The sequence below is a fragment of the Micromesistius poutassou genome (genome assembly GCF_964030765.1).
Source record: "Micromesistius poutassou genome assembly, chromosome: 4".
Classification (NCBI taxonomy): domain Eukaryota; kingdom Metazoa; phylum Chordata; class Actinopteri; order Gadiformes; family Gadidae; genus Micromesistius; species Micromesistius poutassou.
Genome location: NC_140274.1, coordinates 14,253,529 through 14,276,124, shown reverse-complemented (window position 1 = coordinate 14,276,124; position 22,596 = coordinate 14,253,529). Strand labels below are relative to the sequence as shown.

Sequence of the window (22,596 nt, the reverse complement as noted above, 5' to 3'; positions counted from 1 at the left end):
CCCACCAGATGATGGCTCACTAATGCAGAAAACAAACCAGAAATCTCTCTCTCTCTCTCCCTCTCTCCCTCTCTCGCTCTCTCTCTCTCTCTCTCTCTCTCTCTCTCTCTCTCTCTCTCTCTCTCTCTCTCTCTCTCCCTTTCGCGCTCTCCCTATCTCTGTCCCTCTCTCGCTCTCTCCCTTGCTATATCTCTCTCTTCTTTTTTTCTCTTCCTCTCTCTTTGTCGGAATGCCTGGCTGACCCCGGCAAATGAAAATAATCCAAAGTAATTAGAAGTGAGCTAGGCTGGTTCCGCGAGCCCCCGGGCGGCCGGGTAAACATGGCCGGGCGCGCTGCGTTTCTCTGAGGGGCCAGGCGGAGCCAGAGGGGCCGCTGACCTTGTCCACATAAAGCAGTGATTTATGAAGTGCAGGGCACAGCAACGGGGCTTCTGTCTTCTCCCGCACAACCAAATTACTAAGGTGCAGATTAACACGCGCTCACGACGGGCCTACTTCCAGGCCAGAGGAAATTTTCGTATTTACATTTTCCGCTTTCGTTTCCTGTGCTTTGTTTTATTATTGATTTTGGGGATATGGGCATTTGAAGAGTAGGCTATATCTTAGATATGATAAGGGCCTGTAAAATCGTAGAATAATGGTTTAACTTGGACGAGTATTTTTTTTTAAAGGTATTGGTCTATCGGTTTATAATTAGCAAGCAGGCCCGTTCAATTTTCTTTCTTATAGTATTTGTATTGTTCAGAATATTTGGTATATGGTCTTTGTTACGAATAAATGTATTTTAGATTCATGTCTGGTGAGTTAAAATGTGGGAACTGGTGTCCGCAAAAAAAGTGTGTGTTTGAGCTGTAAACGGGGTTTGGCCACTTGATTGAATTGCCCACACCTAAGCATAATAAATGGCACAGGGGGGTCGTATGCATTCAAACTCATGATGGAGACTTAATACAGCCTCTCGCTCGTGTCAATGGGAGGTCTCCTTGAATGGCGGGACTATTTCATGTGGACTTTGCTTCGATATTTCTATTTTTTCTTTACTTTTCCCCCTCTGTCCTGGAGGATGTGCTGGAATGTGCACCTTGGTCGGTCTCTGTTTCCATTTGCACGCGTGTGCATGCGTGTGTGCGTGTGTGTGTGTGTGTGTGTGTGTGTGTGTGTGTGTGTGTGTGTGTGTGTGTGTGTGTGTGTGTGTGTGTGTGTGTGTGTGTGTGTGTGTGTGTGTGCGTGAGTGCGTGCGTGCCGTCTAGCCGTGCGGCAGCAGCACGCCCTTCAGACCCAGGGCTGCCGGAGCCCCTTTATAACCCACATGGGAATCCCCGTCCATGCGGAGTTCTCGTGTCTGGCTGCAAATGCACGAATTTTCCCTGCAACGAAACTTTTTACAAATGCATTTTTTATAATATGCAAGCGATAAACATTACAATGCCGTCAAAACAGACCCGAAAAATAATCTACGATTTACCCTACTCGAAAAAGTGAATTTAAGATATAGTAAAGGAAAAGACGACTGAAAATGTAGCCTAGGCCTACTAATTGCGTTTGTAGATGCGTTTTGTAGTGTGCCTAATTGATTTAGGATCTATAGGCTATAACGCCTCGCTTTTATTCGCTGCAAGAAATGCACAGCATAGGCCTATCAAAGCACGGAGGCCTACAATTTATAAAATACAAACTCAATACGGACCAAAAGGGTTCAAAAGCTCCATAAAATGACTATAAAATGCATTGCCGGAAGCAAGTTGTTTGTAATTTGTTGATAAAGGGCTTTTTCAAACATGTTCAAATGAACCAGACCTATTCAACCCCGCCTTATCAGACTGTTTATGGCAAATTGACAAAATAAATACAAAATACGAAATATGTTTTGTAAATAATTGCCGTGATTTCATTTCATACTATTACACTTTGATGGTGAATTCATGAGCTTTGCCAGCCGTTCAGACTTGTAAAGATTGTTTGATCTTTTATATTTGATCCATAGGCTACCAATTGGACGCAGTCTAGATGTTTTGAGATTTATTTTTATAGAAAGATAAAACAATGCTTCCTATTTAAAAAAAACTGTTTGGCGCACTACTTTCCTAAAAATAGACCTTTATTGGAGTTTGGGTGGATTTAGTGCCATTAATTAGGCATATCAAATGTGATAAACACAACATAAAAATAAAAAAATCAATAAAATGAAGTATTTTTTGTTGATCTGGACATAGGCGCTTATTAGCACAACGAAACAAGTTTTATTAATATCTGGAAGTTCAGATGCATATTTCCCCAAAAAACGTTTCAGTTGAGCACGCCATCTTCTGACTGGGGAAAGTAATACACATTTCCTCAGTGAGGGCGGTTTCTCTCTCCTGCCACTTCTGCACCAGTTCACCCCCGGTGATAGCCACAAACCTTCTCTTGTTTACCAGCTCTCGCTTCCTCCACCCCGGCCAGAGAGCCTGGTCTCTCTCCACCACAACCCTCCACTGGACCGGCGGAGGCCGCGGAGCAATCACTTTCCCAGATTACTTGTATTTAATACACAATGCATCATAAAACAAATTCCTCACCCTGACAGGAAGAAAATAGAACAGCTCATTCGGCTTGAGCTCTCCCAATTTATTGCTAAATTAAAAAGGCTTCCAACAATGGACAAGTCGAGGAGAGGCAGGAAATCAATGGCCGGGCAGAGCGAAGGTCTCTCTCTTCGCCTCTCAGGGAGCGGACGGACGGTGGGAATCAGTGGCGGGGTCTTGGCTTATTTACACATGATTTTTCCTGTCCTTCCTGCCCATTTGCTCCGCGATTTCGTAAAACAATAGGCATTATCTGGGATGGAAGGTCAATGTCAAATGGGCGATGGCCAGTGCGAGGCGTGTATCCATCACCATCTGATCTCATCACTGGGCTTTCCCCGGGCTCCCGGGCTTTATGAGCTGCCTAATAAAAGCCCTCGTGTAGGGCCCTTTACGGACCTTTTGTTTTTATTTGCAAACGCTTAATTGTAATTAAAGACTGTGAATATATGCTGCTGCACTTTATAGCCCTAAACGAAGCGAACGTTCTGGGAACATCAGAAGAGAAGGGGTATCCTCGTATATCTTTTTTATTGGCCATGATTTGTAAATACATTTAAGATAAGGAAACAAGACGCATGCTTTAACCCTTATGGATATAGGCTGGTCTGGTGTGAGTGCCGGGCGCACGAGCCCATCCTCTGTTTACCCTGCTTTGTCTGCCCTGTGTTTTAAACAGAATAATACATGGTGCACGGCGTTGGGTAGAGCAGGTGTGCAAAGAGACGAAAAAAATAAATAGATCAAATAAACAAGAAAATTAAAACTTCAGCTCCTTTGTAAAAAAAATAGCCAGACAACGTGTTAATTTGATGTCAGACACATGGATATCTGTCTGGTTTATTATTCTTCAGAAACATGTATTATTTCCTAAATCAGCGGTCAAAGTTAGACCTATAGTGAATGTGGGCGAAATGCCGAAATGATAATGAATTAATTTGTTTGAGTTGAGTAAAACAAAACAACGCAGGATTATTAAGCGTAGTCTATATGCAATCAAAAGTGCATCAGTTAGCCCGCATCACGACCTCTCCCTGACCCCCCACTCAGCCCTGGGATTCACTGTCACTTTAACGTTTCCAACCAGGAGCGTCGCTTCCGAGCGGAGACAGCAGGAAAGAGACAGTCCCTCTGCACCGCTCAGTACGGATGGCCGAGCAGGATCCTCCTTAAGACACACACACACACGCGCGCGCGCACACACACACACACACACAAACACCGGCGCACGGATAGGAGTCCGAGACGCGGAAAGTAGGTGGGCGATCCTCGACACCAGACACAACAGTCCGACCGAAGGGGCAGAAGAAGAAGAAGAAGAGGAGAGAAAAAAAAAAGAAGCGAAGTTGATTTGTCGCCAGCGGACACCTGGGTGTGTGAGGAGGCGACGCACACTGCGCCGAGCGGATCTCGCAGTTTGGAAGTTGGAGCAAGTTGTTGTAGCCTACCACCAAGGGATTTACCGATGTCTACATGACAATAAAGCGAGTGTGAACACGGGGATCGTCCTGCCGGGGATCTGTGAGACAGAGATCCGAGTCTCTTCCGTGGGGTCGATCTGATTCTGAAGCAGCGCCGGGACAGCGGACGGTCTGGAAGAGCAAGTAACCGAGACGTGGTTTTGTCCAACTTTAGTTTGGTGATCCTAAACGCGGTCGCGGAGCGCAGGTCGGTGAGGTTCACTGAGACGCGCTGCAGACCGTCTGGACGAATTAATTGAGTTGCAAGAGTTTCCACGGTAAGATGAGCCAAACAAAATGTATGTTTTTAATTGGATTGTTCTCGGACACAGTTAAAGGGGTTTGTTGTTTATTCTCTGACTGGCCGTTTAGCGGTTGTAAAACAGAAGAGATAAACACGAGCCACTTGATAAATATGGTGTAAAATGTAATGTTGTTGAGGACAAAGGGCATGAGCCTATACAATCTAAATATTTATTCAGAGAGGGAGAAGAGACGGATTTGGGGTTTTAGCGATTTTCCCTTGTTGTAGGGTGGCTATCCCAACATTATGATGGTTTTATATTTCTGTCAATTTACCCAAATATATCACAGTTGTCATTTATACATATTAAAATTTCAAACTGTATCAAACATTTACAATTCGTCGGAGGATTTTCTCTTAAAAGCATCGAAATCCTTATTTATTAATGTAGGCCTAATATTTGTTTGAAGCAAAGGCTATTTATTTGGCCTTTATTGTAAGTCCTTATATGTTTCGTTGTCTGCTATATGTTGAAGTCATGATTCCATGGGCTAAGTATTTGTATATGGCTAAAGCCTACATAACAACACTTATAATCACATTTAAACGAATATCATAATTTGAATTTAAAACTGTTATTACGTTTTTTGTTATGTGTAACGTTATTATTACTATATATTGTTTTAATAGGACTACATATCAAATGCAACATTTCATAAATATAATTGTTTTCGATTTAAAACAAATGATATCCTTGTTGAGACAATTTGTGTCCATTTTAATGTAAAATGCACTCAATTATTAATAATTAATGAGTAGAAATTAAACATTAAAGGTTATTTGTATGATTTTTAAATGACTTAAATTTGCAGCAGACAATTATGCCTAATTGTTTGTCAAAAAGGGCAGTAAAATCGATATTTTGAAAGGGCAGTAAAATCGAATATTGTCATATTCTAGTAATGTAGTTCATATGTCATTTTATATTATTGTATTTAAATATACTTTTTATAGTATATTAATCTTTTCAAAAAAGGTAAAATAATTATGTTTTATGCTCTTTAAAATATATTTGAACGAAAACAAAACAAAACAGGGATGACAATTTGAAGTGCATAATGCATTAATCATATATTATAAAGCTTGTATTAATTAAATGTCATGTATTGTAGTTTTCTCCCAAAAAACAAAATAAAACATTTTGAATGAGGGTTGTATTTGCTGAAAGATGAATCACATAAATGTGGCCCATCCTTCCTGAGGTTGAGTATGCAATGGAGACTGGCTGCTATGGGCTGCATTCTCTGTTCTGCCTGCACAGCCTTTATCAGCATGTGTATTGCCCCACAGTGAGTTCTAACATTACATTTGTATTCCTCTGTGGGAGGTAATGTATGGTGAGTCTCTGTTTATCCCCAGTTACCTGGGCTGACACAGATCAAAGTCTGATCTCTCGTCTCTCTCTTCCTCCCTTCCTCTCTCTATCTCTCTCTGCCTTCTTTCTCTGACCCCCTCAGATCTCGGATGGGCCAGGCCATGTGAAGTTGTGCGTGGATGCCAGCAAGCCAGACACTGGGAGCTGGCTGAAACACATCCAGTTTGCCCCTGTGAACAAGCAGCACAACCTGACAGCGTGCCAGCTAGATGACCAGGTAGTGTGTGTGTGTGTGTGTGTGTGTGTGTGTGTGTGTGCTTGGCGGACCATCAGATCAAATACAGAGAAAACGCGCAAAGAAAAATAACACTGAATACAGACACTAAGGAATTCAGCTTATCTCAGCCAACATATGAGAAGTTCAGTGCCTCTAAGGAGGGGAATCAAGTGCCTTTAAACACAGAGTGAGTGTTAACATATTACAGGGCTGTAGTATCTGAGCCAGGTTGGTTTTTACCAGTAGGCCTTCCCTTTGTATATGGTCCAGGGAGCATCACGTCTGCATACTGTTAAGGTAAAAGGTGTTATGGTGATCTTTGTCACGTGCTGCTGGCCCACCCTGTCTCTTTTCACACACACACACACACACACACACACACACACACACACACACACACACACACACACACACACACACGTATGACATTACACTGTGCACACCACCTTCCCACACACAGACACACACACTCTGAACCACCAGGGATCCCGTCTGCCACTGCTATCTGTGTGTTTTGTTTCTGTAATTGTGCGCTGGCTTCTGCCGTGCTTGGACCACAGGGAGGGATGAGAAGCGACGGGCCGCCGGGGCAGATAGTTCCACACACTTGGCCGTCACGCTCGTGCCATAAACTGTGAGATATGCCAGGAATGCCCCAGTGCCCATTCTTCACCCCACCTGGAGACAGACGAGTACAGAAAGACATGGGGGCCCGTTCATGTCCATCTCACCATGAGAGGACACCGCTGCCGCGTAGACGCACGGCATCACAATGCAAAAAAGAAAAACGACAACAGTGGCGCAGAACAGGAAGGCAGGGGCTTTAATATTATTTGAGAGATATGCTGGGCGGGCGGCTCCCTCGACCTCTTCGAAGAAAGAAAGGGAGATCAACGAGCATGCGGGGCCAGCACACCTCACACAGATAGGGAACACTCAAGATGAATTAGAATTAGCACTAGAAGGAGAGCTCAGTCAAAGCCAAAGCAAGACTGTGGACTTTCTGCTCTGATCAAAATTAACCTAACCAGGTTAAACCTAATTTGGGCATATTAAGTCCTTGCATCTTGAGTTCATAATTTCTCTGTCAATGATTGTCTGAAGGATGTTCCATCCCGCCTATGGGCCTTATATCCCCCTATTGTTCTTCACTGCAGAAATGACCTCATTAGAAGGGTTCCCCTTGTTGGGGCCATCAATCTAATTATAACACAAAACTATATCAAGTCATTAAAAGTGATCTAAAGTCATGCGTGAGAGAGAGAGAGAGAGAGAGAGAGAGAGAGAGAGAGAGAGAGAGAGAGAGAGAGAGAGAGAGAGAGAGAGAGAGAGAGAGAGAGAGAGAGAGAGAGAGAGAGAGAGAGAGAGAGAGAGAGAGAGAGAGAGAGAGAGAGAGAGAGAGAGAGAGAGAGAGGAACAGAGTGTAACAGAGAGAGAATAATAGAGAGGGAGAGAGAGTTGAAGTTTGAGAGGGAGAGAGCGAGGGAGAGGGAGCGAGTAAGAGTAAGAGTAACAAAGAGCAGGAGGGCTTTTCTCTGTGAGGTGTGACTTGCTGTCAACACTGCGGTTCTGCTCGGGTGGCAGCGTAAGCGTCCGACAGGTCACGGACATGGCTATGATGAGGCGATTGTTAAGTATCACACACTGTCACAACACGGCACAATGTGCCGTCTTTAAGCTTTCCGGACAACATCAGTGTTTTTGAAAACGCACTGTAGCACTGCACAAAGCCTGTCTGTGTGCGGCTGAGTTCAATAGCCTAAATAGGGTGGTCTTCTATAGCCGCTGTCACTCGCAAGGAGGGTGTGTGTGCATGTGTGTCTGTGTGTGTGTGTGTGTGTGTGTGTGTGTGTTTGTGTGTGTTGCCTCTTGCAGATGTTGCATATGCATTTGAATGTCTTTCTTTGGATGAAAGTGTTTATCTGTTTATCTGATCTATGTGCTTAGATTGTCCATTGTGTTTCAGTTATGTTTCATCAGTGAGGTGTGTGTGTGTGTGTGTGTGTGTGTGTGTGTGTGTGTGCCTGCCTAAGTGCATCTGACACACAGGTCTGAGTATGTGTGCCTGCTCCCTTAATTCATGCCCTGTGCGGCGCATTGTGAATTGTTCATTGCGGTCCACATTGCTCCCCACGCTCCTCATTCTGCGCTGGAAATGTGAAAGTGCACAGTACCTGATTCCAGCAGGGTTTTACAGCCCCAGAGAAGTGCTGAGTCTAAACCCGGCCTCAAACCACACGCTTACACACAATACAGACCCTTAACCCCCCTTTTCTTCAGCAGGGCTCCTGCAAGGCTTACACACACACACACACACACACACACCTTTAGAAAATGTATGAAAACATCTCGATCTCAACAGAGAAAATGTATTATGCAAAGCAATTGTTTCAGATAATGGGCGGGGAGGGGCTGATGATTTTAATACAAAGGTGTAGAACTTTAATTTTGTCCGGCTAAGGTGGACAGTGTCTGAACGGCTCCGTGGTCCTGAGCCAAGTCCCTCCCACCCTGTCCCCCACTCCAACCTGTAGTCCCCCTAGTTTCTGACCCAGTTCTGTTTACCATAAAACTTTATGATGAATCTCAAGAGGGTGAGGGAATGAGAGGGGGATGAATGAAGGAGGAAAGTGAAAGAAAAAACTCTGTTTTGACTTGCCTGAGGAAATGTCAGGCTACCACTTTTCCAGCAGTACATCTCTTTTCCCTCTCTCTCGCTCTCTTGCTCTCTCGTGCATCTCCTCTACTCTCTCTGTCTCTTTACAGTTTTTTTTTCTAAGATGTTTTAGTGGCAAATGTGGCTGTATATTAAACAATGAGGCAAAGATTTAGTTCTAATCACAGCTGTAAAAGTCCCTGCTGCTCTTGCCAAACGATGCCATTGGTGGAACAGCTGTAGTCAAGCAGAACAATGTGTGTGTGTGTGTGTGTGTGTGTGTGTGTGTGTGTGTGTGTGTGTGTGTGTGTGTGTGTGTGTGTGTGTGTGTGTGTGTGTGTGTGCAGTTTTATATACTCATAACGTGGAAATGAAAAGAAACGACTAGGGAGGAAGCCTATGACATATGTAACGGCTATTCGAAATGTCCTTTTTATATAGCGCATGTATGCATCAGTTTATATCCTCTAAAGTATTCCACCACTAAAATAGTGTTTTTAATGTAATCTTAGCCACATTTCCAAGACGCCGTATAATAATGAATTGGGACATTTACAACACAAAAATCCATAGAAGGATTTTTAATCATGACATTACTAACGACATGAATTCCTCACAGACGACTCGGGTCTGGCCTGCAGGCTTACAAACTGCAAGACTGAGTTCATTCCCAGCCCGTAAAACCTTAAGGTTTGGCCCTCTTGCTTGTTTTCTGCGGCACTACAGCGCTCTATCTATACACCCAGCTCAGCCCGGCTCCGGCGAACCGCCATCAGCATGTTTTGCCGTTAGGATAATGAAGGCAATTAGTAGTGAAGTGCACTGCGCACCTCACTCCACTGGGCCATTAAAGAGATAGATTTAACGTGTAATTGACAGCATCCAATAAGGATGTGAAGACCCGGACCCCCCCCTCTTCACATGAAGTGATGCCAGAGTTTATGAAAGCTAATCTCATTATCTGTATTGATTTTCACTTAGCCTCCCATCGAGGGGAAGTATCTCCTATAGCTTAGTAGAAGCAGTGACAGTCATTACAACCTTTAGCCTCGTCCTAGCGTCGCAGTCGAGGTTTGTTGGAACTTGTCTGAGATGTGATGATAGCTCAACCAAATGGAGAACAAACCTGAGTAGGACATAATGTGATTCGTTGGTTCACGATGAATATCTGATTTGATCACATATGACCAGACAGTCTTTTTAAATTGTGAAAGTTAACTACATGTATGACTGAAATCCATACTTAAAACAGCTTGTGAGTAGCTTTCATGGAGTGATAGAAACGGCCAAGAATACCATCCATGGTGAATTAATGGTGAATGGGGGGCAGTTCCTCCATTTTCGTTTATCTTACTTAGATTGAAGAGGGCAATGACGTTTATCAAATACACAAACGATGACACACTGTGAGATCATTTCCTTATTGTGTGTGTGTGTGTGTGTGTGTGTGTGTGTGTGTGTGTGTGTGTGTGTGTGTGTGTGTGTGTGTGTGTGTGTGTGTGTGTGTGTGTGTGTGTGTGTGTGTGTGTGTGGCATACCTGTGGCGTGAGCTCTGGGTGAGGAAGGACGCAGGAGGAGCAGCAGGACAGGGTGTGTCCTGGGAAATGGTGACTCTGTGTTTACTCTGCTAATGACTAATAGTGTCAAGGTAACAGGCCGGTACGATTGGACCCTGTCTGCTTATGGCAACCGCTTCTGGAGGCCCTTGGAGAGAGGGCCGAAGGTGACGCTGGAAATATTATAATGGATGGATTGAATTAGGGTTAGGGTTAGATAAAAAATATAGGGATGTATAGGGATGTATTATTTAATATTCAACATTGTGCACACCATATAATAATACTAAGTATTTGCTCTTAAAAATGTTCTTTTGAAAACGATCATCATTACTGGCATACACATTTGTCCTAGCTCGCATAGCCATCATAAGATCCAAATGAAGCGTGCATTCAACCACATGTGAGCAATCTTGGGCAATTTTTGTCCCACAATCGCAACCTCAATCGGCATGATGTCCCCCCCATTAGACCTAGCCGAGCCAGTTCCCCCTCCTATTAAACTCATTATGTGTGTACGTATATTGAAGCCATTCATATCGTTAGCCTCTTTCTCTCGCATTAAATTTAATGATCAGCTCACTGCAACACTCAAAGCTTACACTCAAATAGTCTCTTGAGCCTGCAGTACCGCCCCAGACATGTTAGAGGGAGTGTGTGTGTGTGTGTGTGTGTGTGTGTGTGTGTGTGTGTGTGTGTGTGTGTGTGTGTGTGTGTGTGTGTGTGTGTGTGTGTGTGTGTGTGTGTGTGTGTGTGTGTGTCAGTTTGTGTGTTCTGGCCTTGACAAACTGACCTGAGCCGACGGCCCCCCTTGCAGTGTGAACTCAAACACCCCAACTATCTTATCTATCCATCAGCCTGTTATTTTAAGCCACTGTCCATTTGGTTCTTTGAACCTAGTTTACCTAGTGTGTATGTGTGTGTCTGTGTGTGTGTGTGTGTGTGTGTGTGTGTGTGTGTGTGTGTGTGTGTGTATGCAACTATGTGTGCATATGTGTGTGTGTGTGTGTATTTATCAACAGTGGCCCACAGGGAAGGGGTGTTGGTGCTGAGGAATTCCCCTCTCCCCGTGCCCACATGCATGACACATTTTGCTCAGTTTCTCTTAAAGTAATTTTAAGTGCTTTCCTACTGCTGCAATACTCCGCCCCTTGGACATTGGACACAGAACAGGGCTGAGGATTACCATGTGATCCTGATGAACAATGCAAGCGTGTAACGCACCAAAGTTCGGGAAAAACAAACAAAAAGGATTACATCAATATTACTACCCATGTGATTTAAAACCCCAATATAAATCTCTACTCTTAATATTTCCTGTCATACGGTCCCCATTTTCTGCCCACGTATCTTAAATTAGCCCTAGTCCACCCAGGCTGGCTTTTAGTCAGCTCACCAGAAAGCCTTGTTGAGGGAAGGCTGTATCAGCCACTATTGGAGGGAGCTGCTGGTTTTCTGTGTCTTTCTGAAGTGCTATGTAATTGCTTTCAGTAAGTTTATGACCTGAGGGGGTGGCTCATGCTGTTATGAATATAATATGAGGTGTGTGTGTGTGTGTGTGTGTGTGTGTGTGTGTGTGTGTGTGTAATATTAGTTCACCACCTTGTTTAAATCGAGACAAAATGTATGAGAAAAAAAAGGGAATTGAATGCAAAGGTTAAAACCGTATCCTTTCCTGGAAACTTACCGGAGAACTATTCGACTGAGGTCATTTTCATGACAAAGCGACTTTAAAGGATCGACACTCCACTGCTGTTTATCCATCGCTCCACAATGACTTTGTCAATGGATATTAACAATACTGTAGCCCCCCCCCCTCTGGGGTCCCCATGGTGCTTGCTGACTGAGTTATGGGCTGGTTCCTGGTCACCATTACATCATACGCAAGAATACAAGAAGCCACGAACAATGACACCCACCATTTGTAACAGAGTATCTCCTGATCTTCATTGTGACCTAGTGGTATTCATCATACAGGTCTGACCAGGCCGGTCTGGGCTCCGGTCTGGGCTCCGGTCTGGGCTCCAGTCTGGGCTCCCATAGCAGGCAGAGAGTCGGACCCCCTGTCTCTGTGACCTGTGCATTTCCCAGAAGCGAAACCTCCGCTCCTCCCCACCCATCTCAACCCACCCCTTGTAGCGTTTCTAATAAATTCCCCTGTCATTATGGTCGGTGCGACGTGTCTGGGGAAGTTAATATGTTAAACCTTCAAGGCATGCCAAAAATAACGCCAGGGGACGATTGTTTAGCGGAGAAAGGCCATTGTCTGTGCATGGGAAGCGCCGCCATCTCAGGGTCTCTCGGAACCGATCTCGCTTGGATCGTGTCCCCCTCCGCTCCCCCCCTCCACCCCCTTCCCCCACCACCACCAACCCCCCCCCCCCCCGCCATCTCCTTCTCTTCCCAATACTTTATTCACCTTTGTGAATCGGGAACAAAGCATTTGTGTAAAAGGTCAATCTGTTGGCGTGAAACATATTTTCGATTACGCCACAAGGATTATTTTCTGTCAGTACCATCCTCCTGAAACTGGTGAAAGAATGGAAAAGTCTATTTATTGGGACTTGTGAGTAAGATCTTTGATGGATCAAATCAGTTTGATTTAAGACTAGGTAACCTGAGTTGTGTTCAGGGTAACCTGTTGAAAGTTGAGACACTGAATAATCATTTAAAAGCATTGGGGGATATGCTGTACCAAAAAGACGACCCACAACAAATCTCTCTTCAAGTATCCTACTTGTGTGTGTGTGTGTGTGTGTGTGTGTGATATACTGTATGACATACTGTGTATGACATAGCCGCATTATCATCAGTCCTGCTTTGTATTAACCTTGGAGTCAACCGATGTGTTGTCATGTTGCAGATTGTCTACAAAGTCACCAGAGAGATTTGTCCCGGTGAAGAGCTACTACTGTTCATGAAGGCTGAGGAATATTCATGTGACAACATGGCTCCTGATATCCACGGTGAGACACACACACACACACACACACACACACACACACACACACACACACACACACACACACACACACACACAGTCTGTGTATATATCCCAACTATGATCACTGTAAACACCTACACCTACAGGTCCACCCAAACTTAGCGTAGCGTGTCCTCACACACAGCAGCTCACGTCTCCCTTTCCTTCCCCTCCCGGTGCAGAGGAGAGACAGTACCGTTGTGAAGATTGCGAGCAGCACTTTGCGTCCCACACACAGCTGCTGGAGCACCAGAAGATGCCCTGTGGGCTGCCTCATTCCTCCTGTCACCACACGGGTCGGTACCTCCCGTTCACACCAGCTTCTCTATTCTCAGGCCTTGTTTGCTACTGGGATAGCGATTGAAAGTGACCGAGTGCTATGATGGCAAGATGGGAGAGGGGAATGAAATGTCAAGTGTGTCCCTTGGGACTCCATCTCACGGTCTTGTGGTGGTGTCATCCTCCCAGGGGGCGACAGCGACCTGGAGGCCAAGGAACCAGAGGACCTGCGGCCCCTTCACCTGGCACACGGCCCCCACGAGTGCAAGGAATGTGTCCAGGTGTTCCCTGATGTGCAGAGGTACACTCACACACCCCATGCATACATTCAGTAAGGAGGTATCAGGAATTGGAGCCCACACTTTTCCAATTGTTTGTCTCAACTTACAACGTCTTTCCATTTTGTTAACTCTATATATAAATGTGTTGAGTCAAATGGGTACATATGTGCCACGTATAAATTCAGCATATGCGGTGTCCTTGTTCAAAAAAATGATATTCCTCAACCGTCTATCTCTGGTTCTCCGTCAGCCTGGAGATCCATGTGCTGTCCCACTCTGAGGAGCGCGAGTACAAGTGTGACCAGTGTCCCAAGGCCTTCAACTGGAAGTCCAACCTGATCCGACACCAGATGTCCCACGACAGCGGCAAGCACTACGAATGTGAAAACTGCTCAAAGGTAGAGTGATGCCTATTGGCAGAGAGAGGGAGAGGGAGACATAAGGAATGAAAGAAATGTGTGTTTAAGAGAGTGTGTTTCCAAAAGAATGGGAAGTGTGTGTGTGTGTGTGTGTGTGTGTGAGGCCCTTGAGAAGTGTGAATAGATATAGATAAAGATAGATGGATGTGTATGCGTGTGCTCGCTCACGCATGCACTGGTTCCCCTCTAGCTCACTCCTTCATGTTCCCCCGGTCCCCCGTCCATCCACGCAGGCTCCGGCGGTGTACAGATACTAACTCCCCTGCGCGTCTGTGTGCGCTCCTCCTTCCCCCCTCCCCAGCAGGTGTTCACAGACCCCAGTAACCTACAGAGGCACATCCGCTCCCAGCACGTCGGGGCCAGGGCCCACGCCTGCCCCGACTGCGGCAAAACCTTCGCCACCTCGTCGGGCCTCAAGCAGCACAAACACATCCACAGCAGTGTCAAGCCCTTCATATGTAAGTCACTCAGACCCTACCTATGTAAGTGTGCATGCTTCCTCCACATCTTCTTATTGTTAGACTAGGGTTGTTGTTGTTGTTGTTGTTGTTTGTGGGGTTAGTTTTGTGATGAGGTTATATAAAAAGAGATGTAATGCATGAGACGCAGCACAAATCCTGTGTCAGCCATTTTTGGGAAAAAGTACAGAAAAAAAGATGGATTTTAAAGTGGCTATTTCAAAGATCTCCGTTTAGTTCTCTTTTTGGTGGCAACTATAGCGAAATAAAAACAATATGCCGCTACACTGTGTTTCAGAGAGCGTGTTTGTTCACCCACTGCTGGGTGATGGAAAACGAGGCACTAATTGTGCACTAGTGGTAATTTTAATGAATTGCTAGAATGTTGCCACCAACACCCAGTTAGAATAATTCATATTACAAAAAATCTTCAGCTTTCAGGGCCATAGGCTGAATCACCATTGTTACCTCATCTGGTGATGGAAACTGACTTGACTGACATTTATTTAAATTAAACCTCCTTGGAGATCTTTGAAATTGTCGCCTTAATATTGGGGAGATTCTATTAATTCTGAAACTATATATTCCTTGTTTACTTTTAAAATTATAATTATTGAAAAATATTCAGGGTTCAACTGAATTTACTTTGAAAAAATTAGCTACAAGCCCAGTCCGGCCAGTGGATCCGAAACATACTCGCCCCTAGATAATTTTTACTGGCCCTCACTCAAAGTTGAAATTATCAGCGTTCAACATCAACATAATCCCAAAGACTTGCATTACAATCCCACATACCAAATAATGGACACTGGACGAATTTAAAATGCAAATATGTTTTTATACATATATACATCACATCTTTTAGCACTGGCCACTAAATCGGACAGTATGTTAAAAGTTTTTTTCTCTTATTTTTACTGGGCCTTGCCATCAGACACCCCATATTGTTGAACCCTGATATTTGTTTGACGCCTGCCTGGATTGCATGCAGTTATTTCTCATTATTATTTGTGGCTTGCATTTAACAGTAGCAATACCTTGTACAATGTAGATTTAACGAACACAGAATATGCATCCTTGACCAATTTTTCATTCTGCATTAATAACATAGGTCCAATTGTTCCTCATGTTGTAAATCTATTGTTGAGTACAACGTGCAGTTGTACTTGCGACCAGTTGTCATATACTACACTATTACTCTATTTAAACAGGCACATGATTCTTTCTTATCGACACCCTCTTAGAGTAATGGCCTAAGTCATATTTCATATTTTTCATATTAACAGAAAAAACTGAACCATATATAGAGTATATTATACTCTATATATGGTTCAGTTTTTTCTGTTTTCTGAACAACTTGAAAATATGACTTAGGCCATTACTTTAAGAGGGTGACGTTATTATCCCTCATAGGCAGACTGCTCTCTGCCTCTTTTATTTCCTCCCCTGACCCAACCTGACCCTCTATTGACCCCAGAGCTCGCACCTTGACACCCTAATCTCTCTCTCTCTCTCTCTCTCTCTCTCTCTCTCTCTCTCTCTCTCTCTCTCTCTCTCCTTACCTTCCTCTCGCTCCTTCTTGTTAACGTTAACCTCTGCACACCTAGTAACCTCTACACTCTCACTCCCTCGCTTCTCCCGAAAAGCATTCTGACCTCCACCTTTTGCCCACCTTCTCTCTCTCTCTTTCCTTCACTCTCTTTGACCCTTCACTCACAAACACACACACACACACACACACACACACTGCAGTGTCTATGTCCCACTGCAGACCCCAAACCCCCCCCCCCCCTCCCCTTCCCTCCACCACACACACCATTCCAGACAAATAGCAACCACATGTACAGCCTGTGCCCCTATTGGAATACAAGTCCATTTGCTGTAATCAGCAGAAAATATGCTGGTCTAAAAACAGCTAATGGTCGGTAAAAAAAAGACAGGGCAGCCACTGACCTCACAGCTGCCTGGGTTAGAGTGTGTGTGTGTCCAGAGTGCTTGTTTATGTGTATTCTGGACAATGTTTTTTTGTAGTGTGTGTGTGTGTGTGTGTGTGTGTGTGTGTGTGTGTGTGTGTGTGTGTGTGTGTGTGTGTGTGTGTGTGTGTGTGTGTGTGTGTGTGTGTGTGTGTGTGTGTGTGTGTGTGTGTGTGTGTGTGTGTGTCCCCTTCCCCCGAGAAGGGTCTTTGTAGAAGCTAAGCTCCTCCATCTATCAAGGTCATTAATTCAGTCACCGGTCTGCTCTCTACCTATCCGCGGCTCTCCCCTCAGGAATGTGTTTATAATATTTAATTTGGGTGTATAGAGACCTGACAGAAACGCGCGCGCGAAGTGGCTCGCCTCGCACCTTGTGCGCACCGGCCGTGTGTACGCACCGCGCTCTGGGCCTCTCAGCGTCACCGCGGTGTAATTTAGCTTCTTCGACTACTTTGTTCGTGCTGTAATGAACGCACACAGACGGACAGAAAGACACAACATACACACAGACATTCCAGGGAAGACAAGAGACATAAATACACACACACACAAGCAGGCAGCCACACGGAGAGAGAGACGGATACGCATACTCCAAAAAGGATTGACCCGCACTTAGCAAAGAGACATAAAACAAGACATCGTGGCACACGCGTAGTTTAGCCTTAAAGTGAAAACAGTTAAAGCTAAACTTCAACAGCTTCAAACTCCTGATATATAATGTTTTTTTGGACAATTATACAATTGTAAAATCTTTGCTTGACAATGATTACATCCATAAATCTTTCCATATTTCTATCATCGCCTACAGAATTAACCCTTAAATATTTTCCTGAGCACCACAACACCGGGTGATTTGAAAGGCCCTCGAACAACTCAATAAAACCAGTGTCCCCGTACAATAAAGGTGATGTCAAGCCCTTGTTTTTCCATAAAGGTTAACAAGCCAAATATATCATGGTTCTATTCTGTTCTCAAGGAGCAAATCCTGCACATATCCCTATGTAGATAATATTGACACACTAATAATGGCAGGACGGAGAGGTTTTGTCCCACGGCCAGAGGCAATCTGCCCGTGTCTCCGGGGGTCAGACAGACACACAGACAGAGAGACAGACCTGCGGGCCCCAGAGTGTGGGAAGGTCAGCAGGAGCGGGGCCACAGGGACCTGGCTTTGGGCATAGGGATACAACGCCAAATGGGGCAACAGGACAAGGCATTGGGTGTGTCTGAGGGGGGGGGGGGGGAGGTGGTGGGGGTGGGGGTGGGGGGACAGGAGAGGGGCAGCTAGAGGACGTGAGACTCGTCCCTGGGAACCAGACCTACAGGATAGGATTCATTCAACTGCTTCCTCTATATGCTCGAAATAGAGCCATTGTACTGCTTGTGTCTGTGAACATGTGTGTGAGTGTGTGTGTCTTCTGTTCCCATAGGTGTGTGTGTGTGTGTGTGTGTGTGTGTGTGTGTGTGTGTGTGTGTGTGTGTGTGTGTCCTCATAGGAGTGTCATCGTTTCTTTATATGTCCCTCTGTTACTGGACATTTATTTTGAACGTGTGTGTGTGTGTGTGTGTGTGTGTGTGTGTGTGTGTGTGTGTGTGTGTGTGTGTGTGTGTGTGTGTGTGTGTGTGTGTGTGTGTGTGTGTGTGTGTGTGTGTGTGTGTGTGTGTGTGTGTGCGCGTGCATGCCGGTGAACAGGCATGTCTGTACATGTGTGTGTGTGTGTCAGTGTGATTGTTTATGGACTCCCTGGGAGTGACCCTGGTAGGACAATGGCCTTGGAGATGCCTGGGATTTAGGTTTTGATGTGCAGCTGACGGGTGGCAGCAGCCCATTGACTCACAGCATCAGACAAACAAACCCCCTGACAATGCCAGGATCTGGAGACTCATCTCTCCTCCTCCTGACTACACTGGAACACAATTATCAGGGGAGTTAGGGGAACAGTAGCATATCAGTCACTCTGTATTTCCTGTGTACAAATGACGTCCAGAAAGAGGAAGTACCTATTCCAGGAGATAGGCCATGTAGTCTGTGCTTGTGTGGTTGCGTCTGCTTGTGTGAACACGCGGGGCTGTGCGTGTTCCATACTGATGCATGGCGTCCCTGTGTCCCCTGTCCCTGCAGGTGAGGTGTGCCACAAGTCCTACACCCAGTTCTCAAACCTGTGCCGCCACAAGCGCATGCACGCCGACTGCCGCACGCAGATCAAGTGCAAGGACTGCGGGCAGATGTTCAGCACCACGTCCTCCCTCAACAAGCACCGTCGCTTCTGCGAGGGGAAGAACCATTACACAGCAGGGGGGTTATTTGCTCCAGGTATGCCCCTCCCTGGGGCCCCTGGCATGGACAAATCCGTTCTGGGGGTCATGGGCCACACTAGCACTGGCCTGGCCGATTACTTTGGGGCGAACCGCCATCACGCCGGATTGACTTTCCCTGCAGCACCGGCGTTTCCCTTCAGCTTCCCTGGTCTGTTTCCTTCTGGACTTTACCACCAGCCCCCCCTCATCCCCGCCACCCACTCCACCATCAGACGGCCGGGACCTGGGCCCATGGGTGCTCCTGGTGCAGACCTGAACAAGAGTCCACTGTTGCCCCCGAGCCCCGGTGCCCAGGAGGCCCGTGAGCTGCTGAAGTCCCTCTGCAAGGAGGAGGGCTCCCTGGGCCACCGCCTGCTGCCAGGCGCAGAGCAGCCGCCTCAGAGCTCCTCCACCCTCTCAAAGCAAAGGAACAAGCAAAGTGACCAATCGGAGAGCAGCGACCTGGACGACGTCAGCACGCCCAGCGGGAGCGACCTGGAGAGCACTTCCGGCTCAGAGCTGGAGAGCGACCCAGACAGCGAGAGGGAGCGGCGTGGGGGCCTGGAGAACGGCAAGGGCCCCAAGAGGAAGGCCGGTGACCGGGAACCTCAGAGTCCCGGCCTGAAGAGCATCAGCGCCGCCGCTAAAGACTTGCACGGCTCCGCCATCTTTCCCCCCTCGCTGGACGAGCAAACGACCGTGTCGGGAGCCGTCAATGACTCTATCAAGGCCATCGCCTCCATCGCCGAGAAATACTTTGGCTCCGCAGGGCTGGCCGGACTCCAGGACAAGAAGGTGGGCGCCCTTCAGTACCCCTCCATGTTCCCACTGCCCTTCTTCCCGGCATTTTCCCCTCCCGTCTACCCCTTCCCAGACCGGGACGTCAGACCTTCTGTGCTCAAAGGCGAGCCACCGGTCGCCCCCGAGGAGGCGAAGAAGACCCAGAGCAAATCCTCATCGTCTTTAGAGTCCCCCTTTGACCTGACCACCAGGCGGAAAGAGGAGAAGCCTGTGCCCTTCCCCGCTACTGCCAAAACCGAGGCTTCCAGCGCAACCAACCCCGACCAGCCCCTGGACCTGAGCATGGGGGCTAGGGGAAAGGGCCGCAGCGGCAAGGAGGAGGAGCATAAGAAGAACCCGTCCTTTGTCGAGGAGAAGGCAGCGCTGGAGATGCCCAAAGCCGATGCCTCTCTGCAGCACGCCAGGCCGACGCCTTTCTTCATGGACCCCATCTACAGGTACTGTGATCCCCAGTACTGCTGCACACATTCATTTATAAAACAAATTAAAGGTTTTCATCTTTTTTATATTTCTGAAATAATATTGTCATACATTACTGGAAGAGCATACTGTGTTTCCTGGTCACCACGTGTAAAGAGCTGATATAATTCTACCATTAGCAGGGTTGAGAAGAGGAAGATGGCCGATCCGTTTGAAGCTCTGAAAGACAAATACATGAGGCCGGCTCCAGGGTTCCTCTTCCATCCACAGGTAGGAAGTGTGTTTGATGGAAGCGGGAACTATTGCACTATTTGTGTTATAACTGTAAATGTAATGTTTGCTATCTTTCTCCTGGTGCAAAATGTGAAACAGTACACTTCTCATATTAAACCTCCTTCCATACGACTTGACAAGACCCAAACCAACACCATCTGCTATGCCCTTAAATGTAGAATATATTTATCTAAGTATAAATATATATGTGTACATTTTACAATTTTCACAAGTTGAATAGCGAGAACCACAGGCGCGGTGGCTCTATCAAACTGGTTATTTTTTCTTCGGGCTAGTGGATTCAGGGTTAATAGGGATTAGAGCAGTCGTATCCCAGAAAGAGTTATTCGAATATGGCTCCAGCTTTATTCAACTTACAGCTTGTTAAATCTGTTTGTAGCTATCTGAACCAGATGTGGGCAAGGGCCAGGGCACCCAATGACATGTCTTCACATAACGTGTCTTTGATTAGGGTATATATATAAAAAAGGATATGCTCTTAAAGCTCTAAAGAAATACTGCCCCCGGTGTTCTGTATTTCTCGGTAGGTTACTTGCATATGTGTCCGTGTGGATATGTAACCATCCATATGTCCATGACAGGCAGCTGAAACATTTCATTTTTTTACTCCTCCCCCCACAGGGAGAAAACAGTCTGTCAGAAAGTGAAAACACCACTTTTCCTCTGGCATTTTAAATATATATATATATATTTTTTTTTTTTACTGGATGTTTCAAGTCTGGTTTTTACAGGCTGTTTCACTTGTCTGATTTATGTCCCTTGTCCGGGCTGCTGCTAGTGGGGGCTGCTCAGGGCTGTTCAGCCGTGCCCGTAGCAGACACATGGTTGTCCTGTAATGAGGTGTCCTATCAGTAGAAACACTAACAGAGTGCTTAGTCTATCTTTATGACTTTATGATGTCTGGACACACAAATCAATCCCAGAAACACCAGGGAGGCCAGGCTCAGAGGCCCGTCTGTGTGCCCTCCAGGGGTTTTTCTTTTCACCTGACTCACTTGAACTTGTGTAGATAAATAAATATCTCTACACATAAAAGTGTTCGGATTCGGAGGGGTCTGGAACTTTTTTAGGTATCCAGGATCAAGCTCTTTTTTCAGAGAAATGTCTTTTTCTTTTTACATATAACTAGGATTGCACTGTGAAGTTGTAGTTGTAGCCATCGCTGTGTGGTTATGGACATGTCTGTGGGGTTATGGCCATGGCTGTGTGGTTATGCCTGTGTGGTTATGACTATGGCTGTGTGGTTATGGCCGTGGTTGTGTGGTTATGACCGTGGCTGTGTGGTTATGGCCGTGGTTGTGTGGTTATGACCGTGGCTATGTGGTTATGACCGTGGCTGTGTGGTTATGACCGTGGCTATGTGGTTATGACCGTGGCTATGTGGTTATGACCGTGGCTGTGTGGTTATGACCGTGGCTATGTGGTTATGACCGTGGCTGTGTGGTTATGGCCGTGGCTGTGTGGTTATGACCGTGGTTGTATGGTTATGGCCGTGGCTGTGTGGTTGTAGACATGGCTGTGTGCTTAAGCCCATGGCGGTGTTCAATTAGTTGAACACCGTGACTGGTTGGGAACCTTTAGGGCCTTCCGTAAGGGCCATTAGTAGCACTCTGTAGATAGACAGGTTATTTCTCATTCACCCATAATCACACAAAGTTCTTCTACTGTCCCCACCGTACGCACACATGTGTCCACTCAGAAGCTGTTGATTTATAGTCCACTTCCTGGTTCTGATTGCTCTCTCTTTTCCTTCTGTCCTGACCCTCAGTTTCGTATGCCAGATCAGAGAACATGGGTAAGTTTATATTTAAACTCCAGTACTGCCACGTGCTTTTTGCCTTTTAACAACTAAAAAAAATAACCCCCCCCCCCCCCCCCCACCCTCCCCCCTCCAAACGCCCCTCTGCATGGGAACTGCAACTTCTCCAGTAAACATCACCCACCATTTTCATGGCGTCGGCCAATCACCATCAAGCACTGGGGTGACATGTGTGAAAACTAAATTAAAAAAAAACTGGGAAAAAAAATACCAACAAACGTATCTCAATGTCTTTGCTGTGTAGACATAATTACCATTCTTAGAAGTTGTGTCAGATATTTAACCACAAATATCTAAAGATATTCAGCTCCTCTTCTGATGTTGTTGACTGTACATCAGGAGAACTACAGCGCTACTTAGCTCCACATGAAAGAGTCGAGTGGGGGATTTCCATCCGCGCTGCGCTGCCCTGCAGCGTGTCCATCCAGCAATGATGTAT

General features: G+C 46.0%; 1 protein-coding gene across 1 annotated transcript in view; it reads left to right on the top strand.

Moving 5' to 3' along the window:
- The first annotated feature begins 3,901 nt into the window (after positions 1-3,901).
- The window catches only part of mecom (MDS1 and EVI1 complex locus), a 28,355-nt gene continuing 9,660 nt past the window's right edge, over positions 3,902-22,596 (top strand). The window contains exons 1-10 of the mRNA XM_084466651.1: positions 3,902-4,302; positions 5,786-5,920; positions 12,996-13,098; positions 13,298-13,411; positions 13,584-13,695; positions 13,926-14,073; positions 14,396-14,582; positions 18,648-20,061; positions 20,224-20,314; positions 22,107-22,133. Coding sequence (XP_084322777.1) covers positions 13,050-13,098; positions 13,298-13,411; positions 13,584-13,695; positions 13,926-14,073; positions 14,396-14,582; positions 18,648-20,061; positions 20,224-20,314; positions 22,107-22,133 — 2,142 coding nt within the window. The 5' untranslated portion in view covers positions 3,902-4,302; positions 5,786-5,920; positions 12,996-13,049. The remainder of the gene's footprint in view (positions 4,303-5,785; positions 5,921-12,995; positions 13,099-13,297; positions 13,412-13,583; positions 13,696-13,925; positions 14,074-14,395; positions 14,583-18,647; positions 20,062-20,223; positions 20,315-22,106; positions 22,134-22,596) is intronic.